General features: G+C 50.1%; 1 protein-coding gene across 1 annotated transcript; it reads left to right on the forward strand.

Annotated features, from left to right (window-relative positions):
* The first annotated feature begins 440 nt into the window (after window positions 1–440).
* On the forward strand, window positions 441–14,213 carry LOC104334296 (uncharacterized protein KIAA1958 homolog). The gene is made up of 4 exons (XM_075444225.1): window positions 441–517; window positions 6,809–6,897; window positions 7,687–8,842; window positions 12,803–14,213. The coding sequence occupies exons 2-4, from the start codon at window positions 6,895–6,897 to the stop codon at window positions 13,648–13,650; spliced, it is 2,007 nt and encodes a 668-aa protein (XP_075300340.1). The 5' UTR covers window positions 441–517; window positions 6,809–6,894; the 3' UTR covers window positions 13,651–14,213.
* Window positions 14,214–14,532: the final 319 nt, after the last annotated feature.

Genomic DNA, 14,532 nt, shown 5'->3' on the forward strand with positions numbered 1-14,532 from the left:
CAAAGGTGGGAAGCCTGCAAGGCTCCCAGACGTCCTCTCAGCATCGCCAGATACCATGAACTACTGAATTTGCCCGCAGACAGAATCCTTGGGCGCTGCTTGGTAAGATGCGTTTCGTGAAGGCCAAGCGCCTTTCCTTTCCATGGGCGCCGCGCCCCGGGTTTCCCTGCACTCCCTGTGCCAGCTGTGGGCAGCTGCAGCCGCTGAGAGACCCCAGAGGTTGTCAAAAGTAATCCCGCACAGAGGGAACCTTCCCTCCTCTGAAAGTTCCTTGTTTGCCAACAAAGTTACTTCTTCTACCTCCAGGAGCCATTTGCCATCACACCCTCAGCAAACCCTCACAAACACTCCAGCTGTGACGCGAGGGCTGGCTCTCTGCCTGTGGCCATCGAGACTGACTCCTGCACCCCCCGGGCTGAGTCACCACGCATTTACAGTGCTCTTAAAGAGGTGAAATCCCGCGGCCTGGGCCTGAGTTGAGGTGTCAGTCGTTAACATTGTTCTGTGTTGTGAGAAGGTAGGTCACTATGGCTCATGTGAGCAATTGCATCTAATTACAAGTCACAGATTCACCACAAATACTATTTAATAACAAACTCCTACCACACTTTGTCCGGAGCGTGTTACGAGGTAGCGCCGTACCGCCGGTTTGCGGACAGGGAGCGCGTGATGCGGGACGGAAGGGAAGAGTGGTTTGGCTGGGGTCAAACAGGAAGGGGTGCTGGGCCCCGACTCCCAGGCCAGCGGCTGCAGCCTCAGGTGCCGAGTCCTCCGGCTGCCAGCACGGGCTGTTTCATTCGGGTTTAGCAGATGGCAGAGAAAATGGCGCGTGCCACAGCATGGTTTCACTTAAAACTTTAAAAGGCTGCGCGGAAATCTATAAAGCTGCAGTAAACACTTTGACAATAAAACTAAGGAAGATTTGCAGCTTCCCCGTAGCAAACTCCCAATGGGATGTTCATTTTTGCATTTGATATAAAATAATTTCCATCAACAGCACAGCAATCGGAAGGCCCAGCGCTGCGGTGACACCCTTATCCCTGCCGCAGGGGCTGGGAAGGGAGACGCGGCTGTGCCGGGCATCGGCCCCGCACCGCTCGGCTGCCTTCCGCGGGAAGAGGGCCAGGGGCCGGCGCGGCGGGAGCGCGGCACGGGGGCAGGAACCGGGCCCGGCACAGCGCGGCTCGGGGCGGCGCGCTGCGTCCGTGCCGCTGCCTGCTCCGGAGCTCGGGGTGCAGAGGTCCTTGGGCAGCCTCGCGAGCGGGCCGGCCCCCGCAACGCGAGCGCGGGGGGACCTTGGCCGCGGCGGGGAGCGGGGAGCGGGGCGGGGCCGGCCGAGGGGCGCGGGGCCGCAGCGGGGCGGGGCCGGCCCACGGCCACGCGTGGGCGGCGGCCGAGCACCCCCTGGCGGGCGGCGGGCGGCGGTGCCCCCGGGCAGCGCTGCGGGCAAGCGGGGGAGCGCAGCCGAGTCCCGCGTCGTTCCCGCCTGAGGCGTGAGCCCGCTGCCGTCCCGCTGCCCCAGCCCGGCGGGGTGCAGAGGGTTTGTGGCGTGGAGGTGCTGCAGCCATCCCGTGGCGGGCGGAGCTGGGGCTTTCTGAGAGATACCAAGTGGTGAGAGGAGCAGTTGAAAGAGTAGCGAACACTCCTGCCAGTGCCTTCTTGCTAACAGGCGTCTTCTCCCGTTAATCAAGGGAAAGATCATTTCAATACTAATGGCCGCTGGGGAACACAGCAAGCTCCCACAGTCAGCTCTGTACTTACCGATACAATTAGATACTCATCCGTAGCGTAGGACTGAAAATAGAAAATCCCAGGAAAAGTAAAGCAGCCTGCATATAGAATTGTTACGGGAAATAGCGGCCGGCTCTCCCCAGCGGCACAAGCCCTGCGCGTGAGGGAAGCTGCTCACCAGTGGCAGCGGCGGCAGGGTAACTAACACAGCTGTTACGGACATCGTAGCATTTTCTGCCCAAGTAACAGACTTGCCCTTCACTAATTTCAGCTTTCCCACTTCTTCCTGGGGAATTAAAATATTAGGTTCTATATATAGAAGTGCATGGTTTTAAATTAATTTTTTCCTTTACTACAGCTGTTCTTAGTGGTTGATTACTGTTTGTTGGACCAGGCAATCCTTTGCCAGCTGGCTGCAGCTTTTATTCGCTCTTTTAAGAAGCCTTGATTTAGAACTCACAGTTACATTACAAGGACAGCAGCTCTGTAATGCAGACCCTCAAGAGAAGAGATAATTAGAGCTCATGAAAAAATTGTGTCCGATTCTTTGAACAAAAAAGCTCTTGTTTAAGGAATGTGGTGCTGCAGGCTAATACTGAACAGCAGTCTCTTCTCTCGCTCAGAGCTGGTGCCTGCTGTCAGACCCTGCCCTCCATCAGATATACTGGATATTATTTTATGGGAGCATCTCTCAAAATGGAGGAAGGCTGCCCTGTAGCAAGTACAGAATGTGTCTGGCGGATTGTATTTCTGCAAGGAGGGCAGGAGGTACTCGTGGAAGGATGTGGTGAAGCAGGAAAAGGGCTGAAGAGGTGCTGAGAAAGCTGTTGTACAGGGGAGGGGGAGGAGAGAAACAAACATTGCAGAGAGCAGGAAAAACGATGTGCTGGGAAATGATTAATCCACCCCAACGGCCCTTGCTAAGAAGTGGTGGGACAAGCTCAGTGATTTTTGGCAGTCGTGAGCTACTTCTGCTCTGCTGGCAACTCTCGTCTTGCAGCCAGATGTGTTTAAGTATGGCTCCGTCCCATTGCTGCCCCAGACACCGCGTCCCCGCCAGTGTCCGCACTCCGTTCCTGGCAGCTCTCCGGCAAGCCGCCCCCGCAGCTGTGTGTGTTTTATGGCTGTCCCCTGTCCCTCCACTTACTGGAGTAAGTGTTTCTCAAGTGAATGGGAGCACACAATCCAGGCCGGGGGACATGGGGCCAGAGTCAAGTTTAGGAACTGCTGTTCTGTATCCTGTTGTTTTCCTACCGGGATTGTTCCAGTTTCCTGCACTGTCTTATCTGGAGCTGAAAAGCCAAACCTCTTCTGTTTACTTGCTTTGTGCGTGCCTCGGGGTTCTAATCTGTGAACTAGATGTTGTAAGATGTTGTAAGACGTAAGAGAAACATAGCTAGGACTATTACAGGGTGGAGGCACAGGAACAAAGTGGTTAAAGGTTAAACACTGAAAGCAGTGCCTATACAATTAGTTTCTTTATTTGGTTATGCTGCTTGCATAAGCCTGTGTATGTCACAGAGGGTTTCAGAGAACCTTCGGCATACTGTAGTGCTGCACAGAGTCCACTGCAATGTAAAGAGAGTCAGATTCAGATGTTTACACTCTCAGGTGGCTCCAGGTACCGGGGTTCGACAGGCCTACAGGAGAATCACTTTCAGAAAGTGCTGAGTATGTGTTTTTCCCCCCAAGACACAGAAAAGTCTTAAAAGGGAATAGGCATTTCAATGGTTTTAGTCAACCTTGAGTTTTAAGAGCTCCACTGAAATGCTGTAGACTTCTTTGAAATTACTTCGCCACATTTTCTTGAATGGAGAGGCAAAATAAGCATACACTGTGCTGATATCTTGAAAGCTGACTATGTAGATCAGACTCATGAAAAAGCAAAAATCTTTCAATTTCTTTTACTTTTTCATCTAATAAGCATGAATTCACTTAACGGTAGATTACATTAATGCACTGAATTCCCTATGGGTTAAAAAAAATTAAAAGAAAACATTTACTGTACAGCTTTGGAATGTCCTGTTTTTCTGCACAAAGGTGTGGGTCCTGCATACACAGTGTCCATTATCAGATGGGAGCCTCTCCTGGAAAGATAATTAAAACTCTGCATCACTTGCAGCCATGCAGATACTGAACCAGACACAAGGTTTGAAACCAAAACTCAACCCCTAAGCCCCAGCCCCAGCCCACTCCCACACAGGGATACTGGTTTTGTTGGAAGCAGGTACAAATTGTGGCAATGATCAAGATGGATTTTTATTAATCGAAGGGATGAGGAGTATCTCAGTTCAGCCTTTGTGGGTAAATACATATTTCATTTTTTTCTGCTCAGTCGTAACTGTAAATTCAGACTCATTCCACTTGACAGTTTCTCTGGAGGTACTCTCAGCTGATGTAAATATGAGAGCAGGAGTGGGCTGAAGAAGTACCCTTAGCTGATTACCAGAGCCTTTATTTGGAACTAAATATGAAGAGAAAAAAGGCGTTTTTTCAAAGAGATCAGGAAAAGGAAGACATGTGCTTGGAGATAAGGAAAGATAAAAGCATTCCATTTAAAGACGCTGGTGATAAAAATCACGATGTTCATCTGCCAAGTCAGTAATTGCATGGCCTTATGACCATGCAGAGCTTCCGTTTCTGTTACCTTTTCCCACACTGACTGTGAGCACCAGTTTATTGGCATGAAACTTCCTTCTAGTTTGTCCGAGCAGCTCAGCCCTTTGGGAAGGAATTGCACAGGTTGAACTCAAAGATAAAACTCTTTGACTTCAAAAAACGGTTCTCCCATAAGTATATGTTCAGCTTTCTGAGGCACAGCGAGGCCCAGGAGCAGGCTGTGGATTCCCTGTCCACGGACGGTTTGCGGCCTTGTTAGATGAATACCTCTCAGGAGGAGTTTGGGTAGAGCTCGTTTTCCTGTGAGGAATGAGGGCAGCTGAAATGGGCATCTGAGGTGACTTCCAGCCCTGTTTTCTGTGATTCATTAGCCGTGAGGTCATGGTGACAGCAGATCCTGCACAACGCCTGGATTAACAGAGGTCAAGAGCTCAAAATGCATTTGCTGCTTTAAAACAGGGGGGTTTGATCTGTTGTTCGTTTAAAGCAAGCAGTAGATTTCAGTGAGAAAATTCTTTGAAAATCCTAGCTCTGCATGTTTCACAAGCTAGCATATGCAAACAACAAAGCATTCTAGGCTAAAATTACCTGTCCTATCATTAGAAAGCCGTAAGCAGGAACATATGGATTGATACTAGCAGAAGTGCAGACGGGCCTTCCCGAGCTGTGCTGCCGTGCAGCAGTTTCACCCCCAAACGGGAGCGGTTCCGATGCCTGCTGTTCGTTCCCCGTCGGGAAGCACAGCTGATGTGCTGCCAGAGGTTTGACCTGTGCTTTTCTCTTTGAAAAGGTCATTTCGCTCCCTGACCTATCTCCTGAGGTCAGAGAGGGCCCTTCCTGTATGCTTCGCTTTTGTTTGTGTCCTTTCCTCTTCGGGCTGTGCTTTGCCTACCTACCAGACACTCCTTAGCTGTCCTACGGGTGTTTGTCACCGCAGGCCTTACCCCGGCCTCGCTGGGGCAGCGGGCAGGCTCCCTCGTGCTGGGCATTGTGGGAGCCCACACCACTTCCGTGGCTTTTTTTGTTTTTTCTCCCCTTCCTGCTTGGAACAATTAAACTTTTGCCCAGAGATTTTGCACGCTTACTCGCTTGGGCTTCGCATCCTGCAAAGCACATATAGCTTAGGCATCAGCAGATCGAAGCATTCACTGAAAATTAAGCGGGTGTGTAAGTGCCTGGCCAGCCTCGGAGCCCGGCAGCCTGTGACTCTGCCGCCGCACGGTTTCTGCGAGCGTGGAATTGCAGGGCAGGGCAGACGTGGACGCGTTCCCAGAGGGCTGCTCCGCGGCACAGGAGCGTGGCCGAGAGGCGTTTCCCGACGTCTCTGCAGTACGGCAGCTGCCTCCTGCCTCTGCACTGACAGGCTTTCCCTCAGTTTAACTAGCAGACTCGTGAAATAAATCCCTGCAGACAAACCCCACATCCATGGATTACAGAGCAGCCGGGACGGGCTTCTCCCGTCTTCCACAGCTTGCTCAGAGAACAGGAGTGTGCGGAGCAGGAGACCCAGAGGCTCAAGCTCACGCACCCGGCGGGGATGTGTGCTTACGGTGTGCTGGGCTTCCGCACGCGCGTGCTCACCTCCAAAGCCAACAGGGGCTTGGTCTCACTGGGAAGCTGCGTCACATTTAGGCCAGAGCTGCTGAAAGAACCAGTTTAGACAAGATTCCGGCGTCCAGTGTTTTCAGTCTGGCTTCTTTTACCAGCACTAAATGCAAAGCTTTTAATTAATAATAGACTAAGATGCCTGGAGCAAAGACTGCCATTATGAGCTGTAAATGCATGCGGTATCAGTCACATAGCAGCGTAAGGCTTCTTGGCTCTCTTGCAGTATGTGTGTTGACGGTAAGTTATGTGACCGATCGTTCTTCTCTAACGTGTTACACAGAAATGATGATGACTTCCTAGACTACTACATAGAACACTTCAAAACAGATGGGAGAATTTCAGATTTAGTCTCTAGTAAATATGAGTTACATATGCAAAGAGTTCTTTAGTAAGGAAACTTCCTCTTCTTTTTACTATTTGAAAAGTCAGATAATGTCACAATCTGAACTAGCTTCACTATTTCTGGTATTTCTGTTTCTGCAGTTCAGTCTATTTGGAGAAGTAAAGATTGCTAACCACAGTCTGTGACAAAGTGCCAGTGCTGAAAGGAACATCTCGCAGAGTCTGGTTTTTAAAATTCTATTTTCAATATTTATATTTTGTTTCAACTTTGATTGGTGTGCTGTAGAGGCTAATCCTGCAAATATTTACTCAAGTCAAGCTTTCTGTATATAGTTCCTCGAGCTCAATGGGAGCTCACCTTAATGAAAGCACATGTTCTGCAGTAGCATTTATTTTGGACTGAGCATTGAAAAATTTAGTTGCATCTGCTAGCCAGGTATTTTTTTTAAGCTATATATATACACACACAGATATAGACACACACACACACGTATGATGATTATTTTAGGTTCCGAGAGAGAAAGAAAGAATATTCAAACAGTCACTTACTGATCTTCACCTGAGAGAAGGCTCAGTGAGACAGAAAACAGCAGCATGGTGAGTATTCTTTTATAGCATAAATAATACCTTAGACAATTGTTTCTAACAGAATCAATTATAACATTAAAAATTGTAGATTTTTTTAAAATGTGGTTTAGATATGTGGATGCAAGGTCCATTTTTTTGTTTCCAAAAAGCATCTGACAAACAACTTCTTCATCTATCCAATCTCCCTTTGATGCAAGTAGCGTTGCCCCTTTGAGAGATGAAAGCAGTATGAGCCCTGTTGGCCATGGGAAGGTGGGAGACCGAGAAGCTGGTTCCTGACACTTTCCCTTGTTATTTTCCATAAGTGAGGACAGAATTGTCCGTGAGTACAAGCGTGCTGGGATCACAGGTCTCAGGTTTGCAGACAGAGCACTACACTGCCCTCCTGTTAGCTGAGCTACCATCGTGGCTGGGGCGGTTCAGTGAGACTGTTAATCTCAGCTATGCTGTGGATTTAGAACATGCACGTGCACAGCTGCTGTGGCTCAGCTGAGGTGTGATAAATTCTTAAGCTGAGCTACTTGATCAGGCCTTAGAGCCCATAGGTACAGATAAACTATATAATAAATTCATAATTCCAGGACCATGCCCACAAACTACCCTCCAGGTCTTCAAAGTGGACAAATTTATTTATTTATTTTAAAGAATTAACGAATTGGGTTTTGAAAAGAATCATTGGAGGAATCACTGATAATCTACAATTACTGCTCTGTTGAGATGGGGCTAGAAACAGTCCCCAGGACTGCTATTTTATGGACATCCTCTTTCACTTAAATGATCTCCAACACGCTTTTTCAGAGTGAGAGTGTCGGTGATGGAAGGTGGATCGATGCCAGTTCACTTCACATGGATCTCTCCAATCTTGTGACCTGGGCACACGCTCATGGGACCATATGCAATCAAATCCCAGCCTTGGAAATTGTGCAGAACACGGGTCATCCTAGCAAGGACAATTCTCTTCTGTGGATATGTGGAGTTGGACATGCGTATCACTGGCAGTGTGGAAAATTATATGTCAGAAGCAGAGAAGTGAATGAAGATGCAGAAAAGAGAAAGAGGTCAGCATCTGCCGAGGCTTCATCAAGGGAAGCTGATTTAGATGAAAAGAGGTGGAGGATGACCCCATCTTTTGAGAGGGTGAAAGCAGATGCTGTTAGCACAGGGTGGCGTAGCAGATCTCCAGGGCTCACTCAGCAGAAAGACAACACAGTCTACATGATACATAATGAACCATCACCCAGAGAAAATAAAAAAAATAGCAAATGCATGAAATCATGCTTTGCAGCAGAGCAGCATTTGTCAATATCTGGTGGCGAAGTCAAAACTGACAGACATAAGGTGAAGCTAGCAAGCAACAAAGATCTACAAATTATGTCTGATGAAGAACTGTTTATATCAGACTCACCAATTAAAGGTGTAGGTGTTGAAGTAGACTGGCAAATGCATCGCAGTCAGAAGATGGCATTTAACAAGCCGACCACCACCCAAACATCTCGCTTTGCCCCCCCAGGAAATCTGCCCCTATCTCCTGCCTGCATTCTCAAATCCCCCAGCAGCAGTCAAGAGAGCCTGGACAGCAGCTCCTTGAGGTTAGGTCTGCTTAACCCTGCAGGGTCCATAACTGAAACTTCTAGAGCAAGAAATTCCTCTGGGCCAGCAATACCAAAAGAACATTTACAATCTGTTCCTGTCTCCAACACTGAAGTAAAGGCCCAGCTTGAGTCACCCACCCCTATGACATTCTTCGAGTTTGGCACTGCTGTAGATGTCCAGCAGCAACTCCAGCTGAGCCCCCCCGAGCATGGCACACCAGGAATAGGCTTAAGTGAGAACGTTACCAAGACCCCTAGAGAGGAGAGCAAGCCGTTGGGATCTGGGCATGCATCCCATCTTTCAGCCTCACTGACTCCGGAGAGCAAGAATGCAGACCATCCACCTGCATCTTCCAGCAAAAGTAAGAGTCTGGAGTTTTATTCCTGGAGGTGTTTGTGGGTGTGTGGGTGCGTTCTAGTAATCACTTTCCCCAAATATTAAAGGGGGGGGGGGAGTGCATATAGCATAGATTCAAAATCTGTCCTGTAGCTTCTAAGGAAATGTCTCTGTTTGGGGCACTCTTGTTCCTCCTAAAAGGGACGAGAAAGGTTCCCACCTTAAGCAGTCAGCACTTCACCAGATAATGCCGAGGCACCCAAATGTCTCCTTGACTGTGGCCCAGCCTTGACTACCCACTTTGAGTACTTTGGTCTTTCATTTTACTCAGTGTCACCGCACGGTACGCTGGCTGTACTAAAGAGAGAGTCCCAGTGAGAAACTGGAGCCGGAGAGGGGAACTCAGGTCTCAAGAGAAGAAAACAAGAGGAAGTAACTTTTAAAGCAGTGAAACAGAGAAACTGTGGCTAAAACTCTGGCTGCACCAAAGTCAATGGCAAAAATCCCAGAGATTGCAGTGGGAGCAAAGTTTCAATCCTGCATATTAAATTACACGAGCTAAACAAATTGCTGTAGTCCTTTTAAGAATTTTAAGATTTTCATACACTCTCTCCTTGGAATCCAGCTGGAGTGGGGAGAGTGGCAACTGCTCAGACATAAACTTGTAAGATGCACTGCTTGCTAGGGAACTTTGGATCCCAAGGCTAGGCCATGTACAGAGCATATTTTAACTGATTCCGTATCATAAGAACATGCTGTTTGACAAAGACTAGATGACCCACAGAGGTCCCTTCCAACCCCTACTATTCTGTGATTCTGTGATTCTGTGAATCCTGCTATAAAACAGACACCGCCCACACAAGAAGGAACAGCTGACGTACGGTGTGTGGACATCATCAGAATTATGCTAGCCTTTTGCAAGCAGTGGGGAAGCCGTCAATGAAATAAATGTAGTTTATTTAATAAATGATCATGTTTTAGGATACATGTGTATAATGCACTGGAGCCTTAGTGCCAGGTACATATATATTCTTTAATCTAATGATTAAACACCTCAAATAAAATGCAAATGTCCAGGTTTTTAAAGACGTTATAGTAAAGCCACAAAATTTGCATCTATAATGATTTGAGTGCTTGCAAGTGCTATTTCCCATTAATTCCAAGTAAACTGCTGTCTAGTCAGTTTGATGTTTTTGTCTGCTAGTGTCTAGGTGTAAATGTTGAGGCAAATGTTTAAAGTTTAATTCAAAGAGTAAATGTTTTCCATGCAGTGGCTTAATGCTGGGCTCCACCTAGCTGAGGCGCAGCCCAGCAGCGCGTCTCACTGCCATGTGCTCAGTATGAGCATCCCATTTCCAGTTCCCTGAAACCAGTTCTGGGCCCACAGTCACGGTGCAGCCCCGTGGCCCTGTCCGTGGCACGCCGGGCACCCTGTGGCCCTGTGGCCATGCCGGATGCCTCCCGGCCGACCGCATCTCCAAAGCTGCTCTGGAGCTGCTGGGCAGGGCTGTACCAATGCTGCCCCTCGTCCCACTGCCCCAGACATTTATAACCATTTCTCTGCTGGCATAATGCCCTATCTCAGCTAGCTGTTGCATCAGAGCGTGACAGCTACGGCAGGCTTCTGCAGTGCAGGGGACTGGACAGCGTCCTTGGAAAGGGAAGAGATTACTGCAGTAGTATTTTGGGGTTTGTCTGTCACACAGTGGATGTGCACTTAAAGCACCATTCGTGTGCCTGAATAAACTCTGTGTTACAGACATTTGTATTCCGTAGGTAGCCACAACTGTACAAACTGTCACAGTTGTTTTTTGTGAACATTATTTGACTATTTTTGTAATTGACAACATATAGCATCATCTGGGACTGGGAATTCATCTGGGAATGTCTGCGTAGTAGCCGATTCTGCCAAGATAAATGGCTCATGGCTCAAGTGAGGCCTCTGCATGTGTTGATTCACAAGCCATTCATCTTTTCACATAGATCAGTCAGTAACAAAACAAGCAAAAAACCCAAACCAGCAGCACAGGGACCAGTAGCCTCCACCTCAGTCCAGCCACGGCATTCTAAGGTAACAACCAAGCGTGTACAAAAGAACTTGGTGCAAGAAGGGGATCTCTAGATGTTGGCTCTAGAACTCTTTTCAAGCTACCCCTCTTCAGCCCTGGGAAAGTCACAGGCGAGCAGATGGAGCTTTTCAGCAATCCAGAGAATTAATTTCTCATGCTACATCGAGCTAGGTAGATGTGGTATTGCCATAGCAACTTCAGAGAGAACCCAACTGGAATCCTGGCAATCCTTGAAAAAAAAAACCAAACACTGCTTTTACTCATCTTTTTGTTCTTCCTTACTACCCACCCATAACTTTGGTTAATGTTTTTATTTCATAGTGAGAGCTCTCTTACTCTGAAAAGATTTTTGTAAAGATGAATGTTTTGAAATATATTTTGCATAATGCCTTGTACAACAATTTAAACATATGAAATGGATGCTCCTTAGTCCTGAGGCAGATCACAAGATCCACGTACAGGCCAACTCTCATCTATTTTAACAGAGCAGAGTTTGGCCCCTGCAGTTACCCCAAAACACACGCCAGAGCAGTTGCAAAGTCATCAAAGTGTATCAAGTCCACTCAGGGTTGCACGGGCTTCACAGCCAGCACCGCGGGCTCAGGTGTGCGGCCACTGGCTACACAGCTGGTGCACTAGTGGGGTCCCACGAGCGGGGTCCCACGAGCAGGGTCCCACGAGCATGGCCCTACAAGCAGGGTCCCACGAGCGGGGTCCCACGAGCAGGGTCCCACGAGCATGGCCCTACAAGCAGGGTCCCACGAGCGGGGTCCCACGAGCAGGATCCCACGAGCAGGGTCCCACGAGCGTGGCCCCACAAGCAGGGTCTCACGAGCAGGGTCCCACGAGTGGGGTCCCACGAGAGTGGCCCCACAAGCAGGGTCCCACGAGCAGGGTCCCACGAGCGAGGTCCCATGAGCAGGGTCCCACGAGCGTGGCCCCACAACCAGGGTCCCACGAGCGGGGTCCCACAAGCATGGCCCCACAAGCAGGGTCCCACAAGCAGGGTCTCACGAACAGGGTCCAACAAGCAGGGTCCCACGAGCAGGGTCTCACGAACAGGGTCCAACAAGCAGGGTCCCACGAGCAGGGTCCCACAAGCAGGGTCCCAGGAGCAGGGTCCCACAAGCATGGCCCCACAAGCAGGGTCCCATGAGCGGGGTCCCACAAGCAGGGTCCCACGAGCAGGGTCCCACAAGCAGGGTCCCACGAGCAGGGTTCCATGAGCATGGCCCCACAAGCAGGGTCCCATGAGCAGGGTCCCACGAGCAGGGTCCCACGAACAGGGTCCCACAAGCAGGGTCCCACGAGCAGGGCCCCACAAGCAGGGTCCCATGAGCAGGGTCCCACGAACAGGGTCCCACAAGCAGGGTCCCACAAGCATGGCCCCACCAGCAGGGTCCCATGAGCAGGGTCCCACAAGCACTCCGAGCGCCAGCTCCAGGATCAGCCGGGGGAAGTCTGTGTCAAGGCAAGCCCCCAGCGACAGTTCCACTCTCCAGCCCGTACTGCTCCCTGAGAAGCCCCGTAGAACTTGCATCACTGCTTTGCACATGTGCACCCCACAATGACACTCCGCGATTAAACCTCGTTAGGAACTCATTCTCTCCCATTTAAACGCAATTAAGAATGTCTTAAATTTACCTGCATGGTAGTATGCAGATTCACCAGTCAAGTGAGAAAGAACAAGAAGGGACGCAGTCCTTTCCCCATCTAGACTGGCGCTGGCAGGCAGCGCTGGCAGACTTGTTGAGAACGCAGACCTACACCGAAGCTTTGAAGGAAGGGGTCTGTGAAAGTCCCGTGATCTCTGAATTACTTTTAAAAGGAAGGTGAACATTATTCTGCATCCCCTTACATTGCACTGATCTCCTTGTAAGTTCTTGCTGTCCACAAAGCTGTGTTGTATCTTTCAGATGTGTTGAAGAAGTGGGAGAAAAAAAGAAACCGTAACGCTGGCGATATCAAAATTTTCAAAGACTGGCTGTTTTTACATCGCCCTTCTGAAACACGCGAGATCTGTAAGCTGCCACCCGAAGACCTCGATAATTACCTGGCCTCGTTCTACAGTTCTGCAAAGAGGCAGGACGGCACAGATTTTTCCGCCAGTTCTTTGCACTTCTTTCAGAGCAACATAGAGAGATACCTCAAGGACAACGACTACGGGTACAGCGTGGTTAAAGGGCTGGAATTCAGAGCGTCTCAGGAAGCCTTGAAACTGAAGCATCAGCACCTATCTCAAAAAGAGAGAGACGGAGAGTGGAGTGTTTTGGAGAACCTGACAGATGAAGATGTGGAAAGCCTTCGTAAGCAGGGACTTTTAAATAAGACACACCCGGAGGGCTTTTTGCACCTCATGTTCACAAACATCATCAGGGGGTTTGGGGCAGGTACACACCGTGAGAGCCAGAATCTGTACTGGGGACAGCTTGTGCTAAAAAAGAATGAGGGAGAGCTGGAGTACTTGGAGTGGAAGGATGACCTGAGTGCCGAGGTGAACACAGGGGAGTCGAGTCCGCGCCTCTGCGCCAGGCCTGACAACCCCAATAACTGCCCGGTTGCAGATTACAAGGAGTATGCTAAGAGGAGGCCACTGGACATGCTTCACGACTACGACCCGCTGTATCTGGCTCCCAAGCCTCTGTGCTCCGTCTGGGACCAGGCCTGGTACTGCAGGAAGGCACTGACAAAGGCCAAAATCGGAAAGATCGTGAAGGTGATTATCCAGCAAGTCAGAGGCTCGGCAAAGAAGGCCAGGAAATAGCGGAATGCATGCCGTGTCTGCTGTGCCGCTTGGTGGGAGCGCGTTTCCCAGCAGGCTCTGAGCGGTTTGCGTGGCGGCAGTTCGTTAGCGCAGGCTGGGGGGACATCCTTCGCTGCCGTTCCCCCCCGAGAACGTAGGTCAGCTGCAAGTTTGCGTCGCCTTAGCGTTCAGGTTAGGTGAAAACTCCTGTTGGTGTTAGTGTTAATGGAATTGATCGTTCAGTAAGTTACACAAATACGAGAATCTTCGGTTTCACGTTTGTACAACCAGTCAATATTCTGCTGTGTTACTCATGACATGATGCAAAGCCGATGTTAACGTGGACAGGGCTTGGTCGCGGAGCAGCTTGGCCCGCAGCTGAAGGCGCGCTCATTAGGGAGGGCAACGCTTGCAAACAGCGTTTCCTCTCTCGCATAACCCTCTTGTAAAAAGGCAAACTGACAAGGTGACACGGTGACAAGGTGACACGGGCGAGCTCTGGGGTGGAGGAGAGGGGTGCAGTGCCAGCTGCTGGCCCGCACCTGGTGGCAGCGCGTTCCACCAGGTTTCTGTCGTTTTTCTTGTTGAAAGAGTTGCAGGTTTCAGAAGTTGTCACTGTTTTAAAAAGTTATTTTAAACGGCCGACAGCGTTGGAGGGTTTTTGTTAAGCGCCTTCCCCGGCGCGCTCGCTCGAGCCGCGTGAGGCCGACGCGGTGGGGACGCGGTGGGGACGCGGTGGGGACAGCCGCCTTCCCCGGGCCGCCCGGCGCTGCGGGGCCCCGCTCGCGGCCGGACCCGGCGCACGAACGCTGCGCTCGCTCCGTCCGCTCCGTCCGTCGGTCTGTCCGCGGCGACGGGCTCCGGCGCCCGCCTGTCCCCGGCTGTCCCCGGCCCCGAGCCCGC

Source organism: Opisthocomus hoazin, chromosome 27 (assembly GCF_030867145.1).
Source record: "Opisthocomus hoazin isolate bOpiHoa1 chromosome 27, bOpiHoa1.hap1, whole genome shotgun sequence".
NCBI lineage: Eukaryota > Metazoa > Chordata > Aves > Opisthocomiformes > Opisthocomidae > Opisthocomus > Opisthocomus hoazin.

Excerpts from the sequence above, each read along its gene's own strand:
- LOC104334296 (XM_075444225.1), top strand. Across the intron at positions 8,843-12,802 it reads ACCTGCATCTTCCAGCAAAA|ATGTGTTGAAGAAGTGGGAG; the intron begins GTAAGAGTCTGG and ends TGTATCTTTCAG.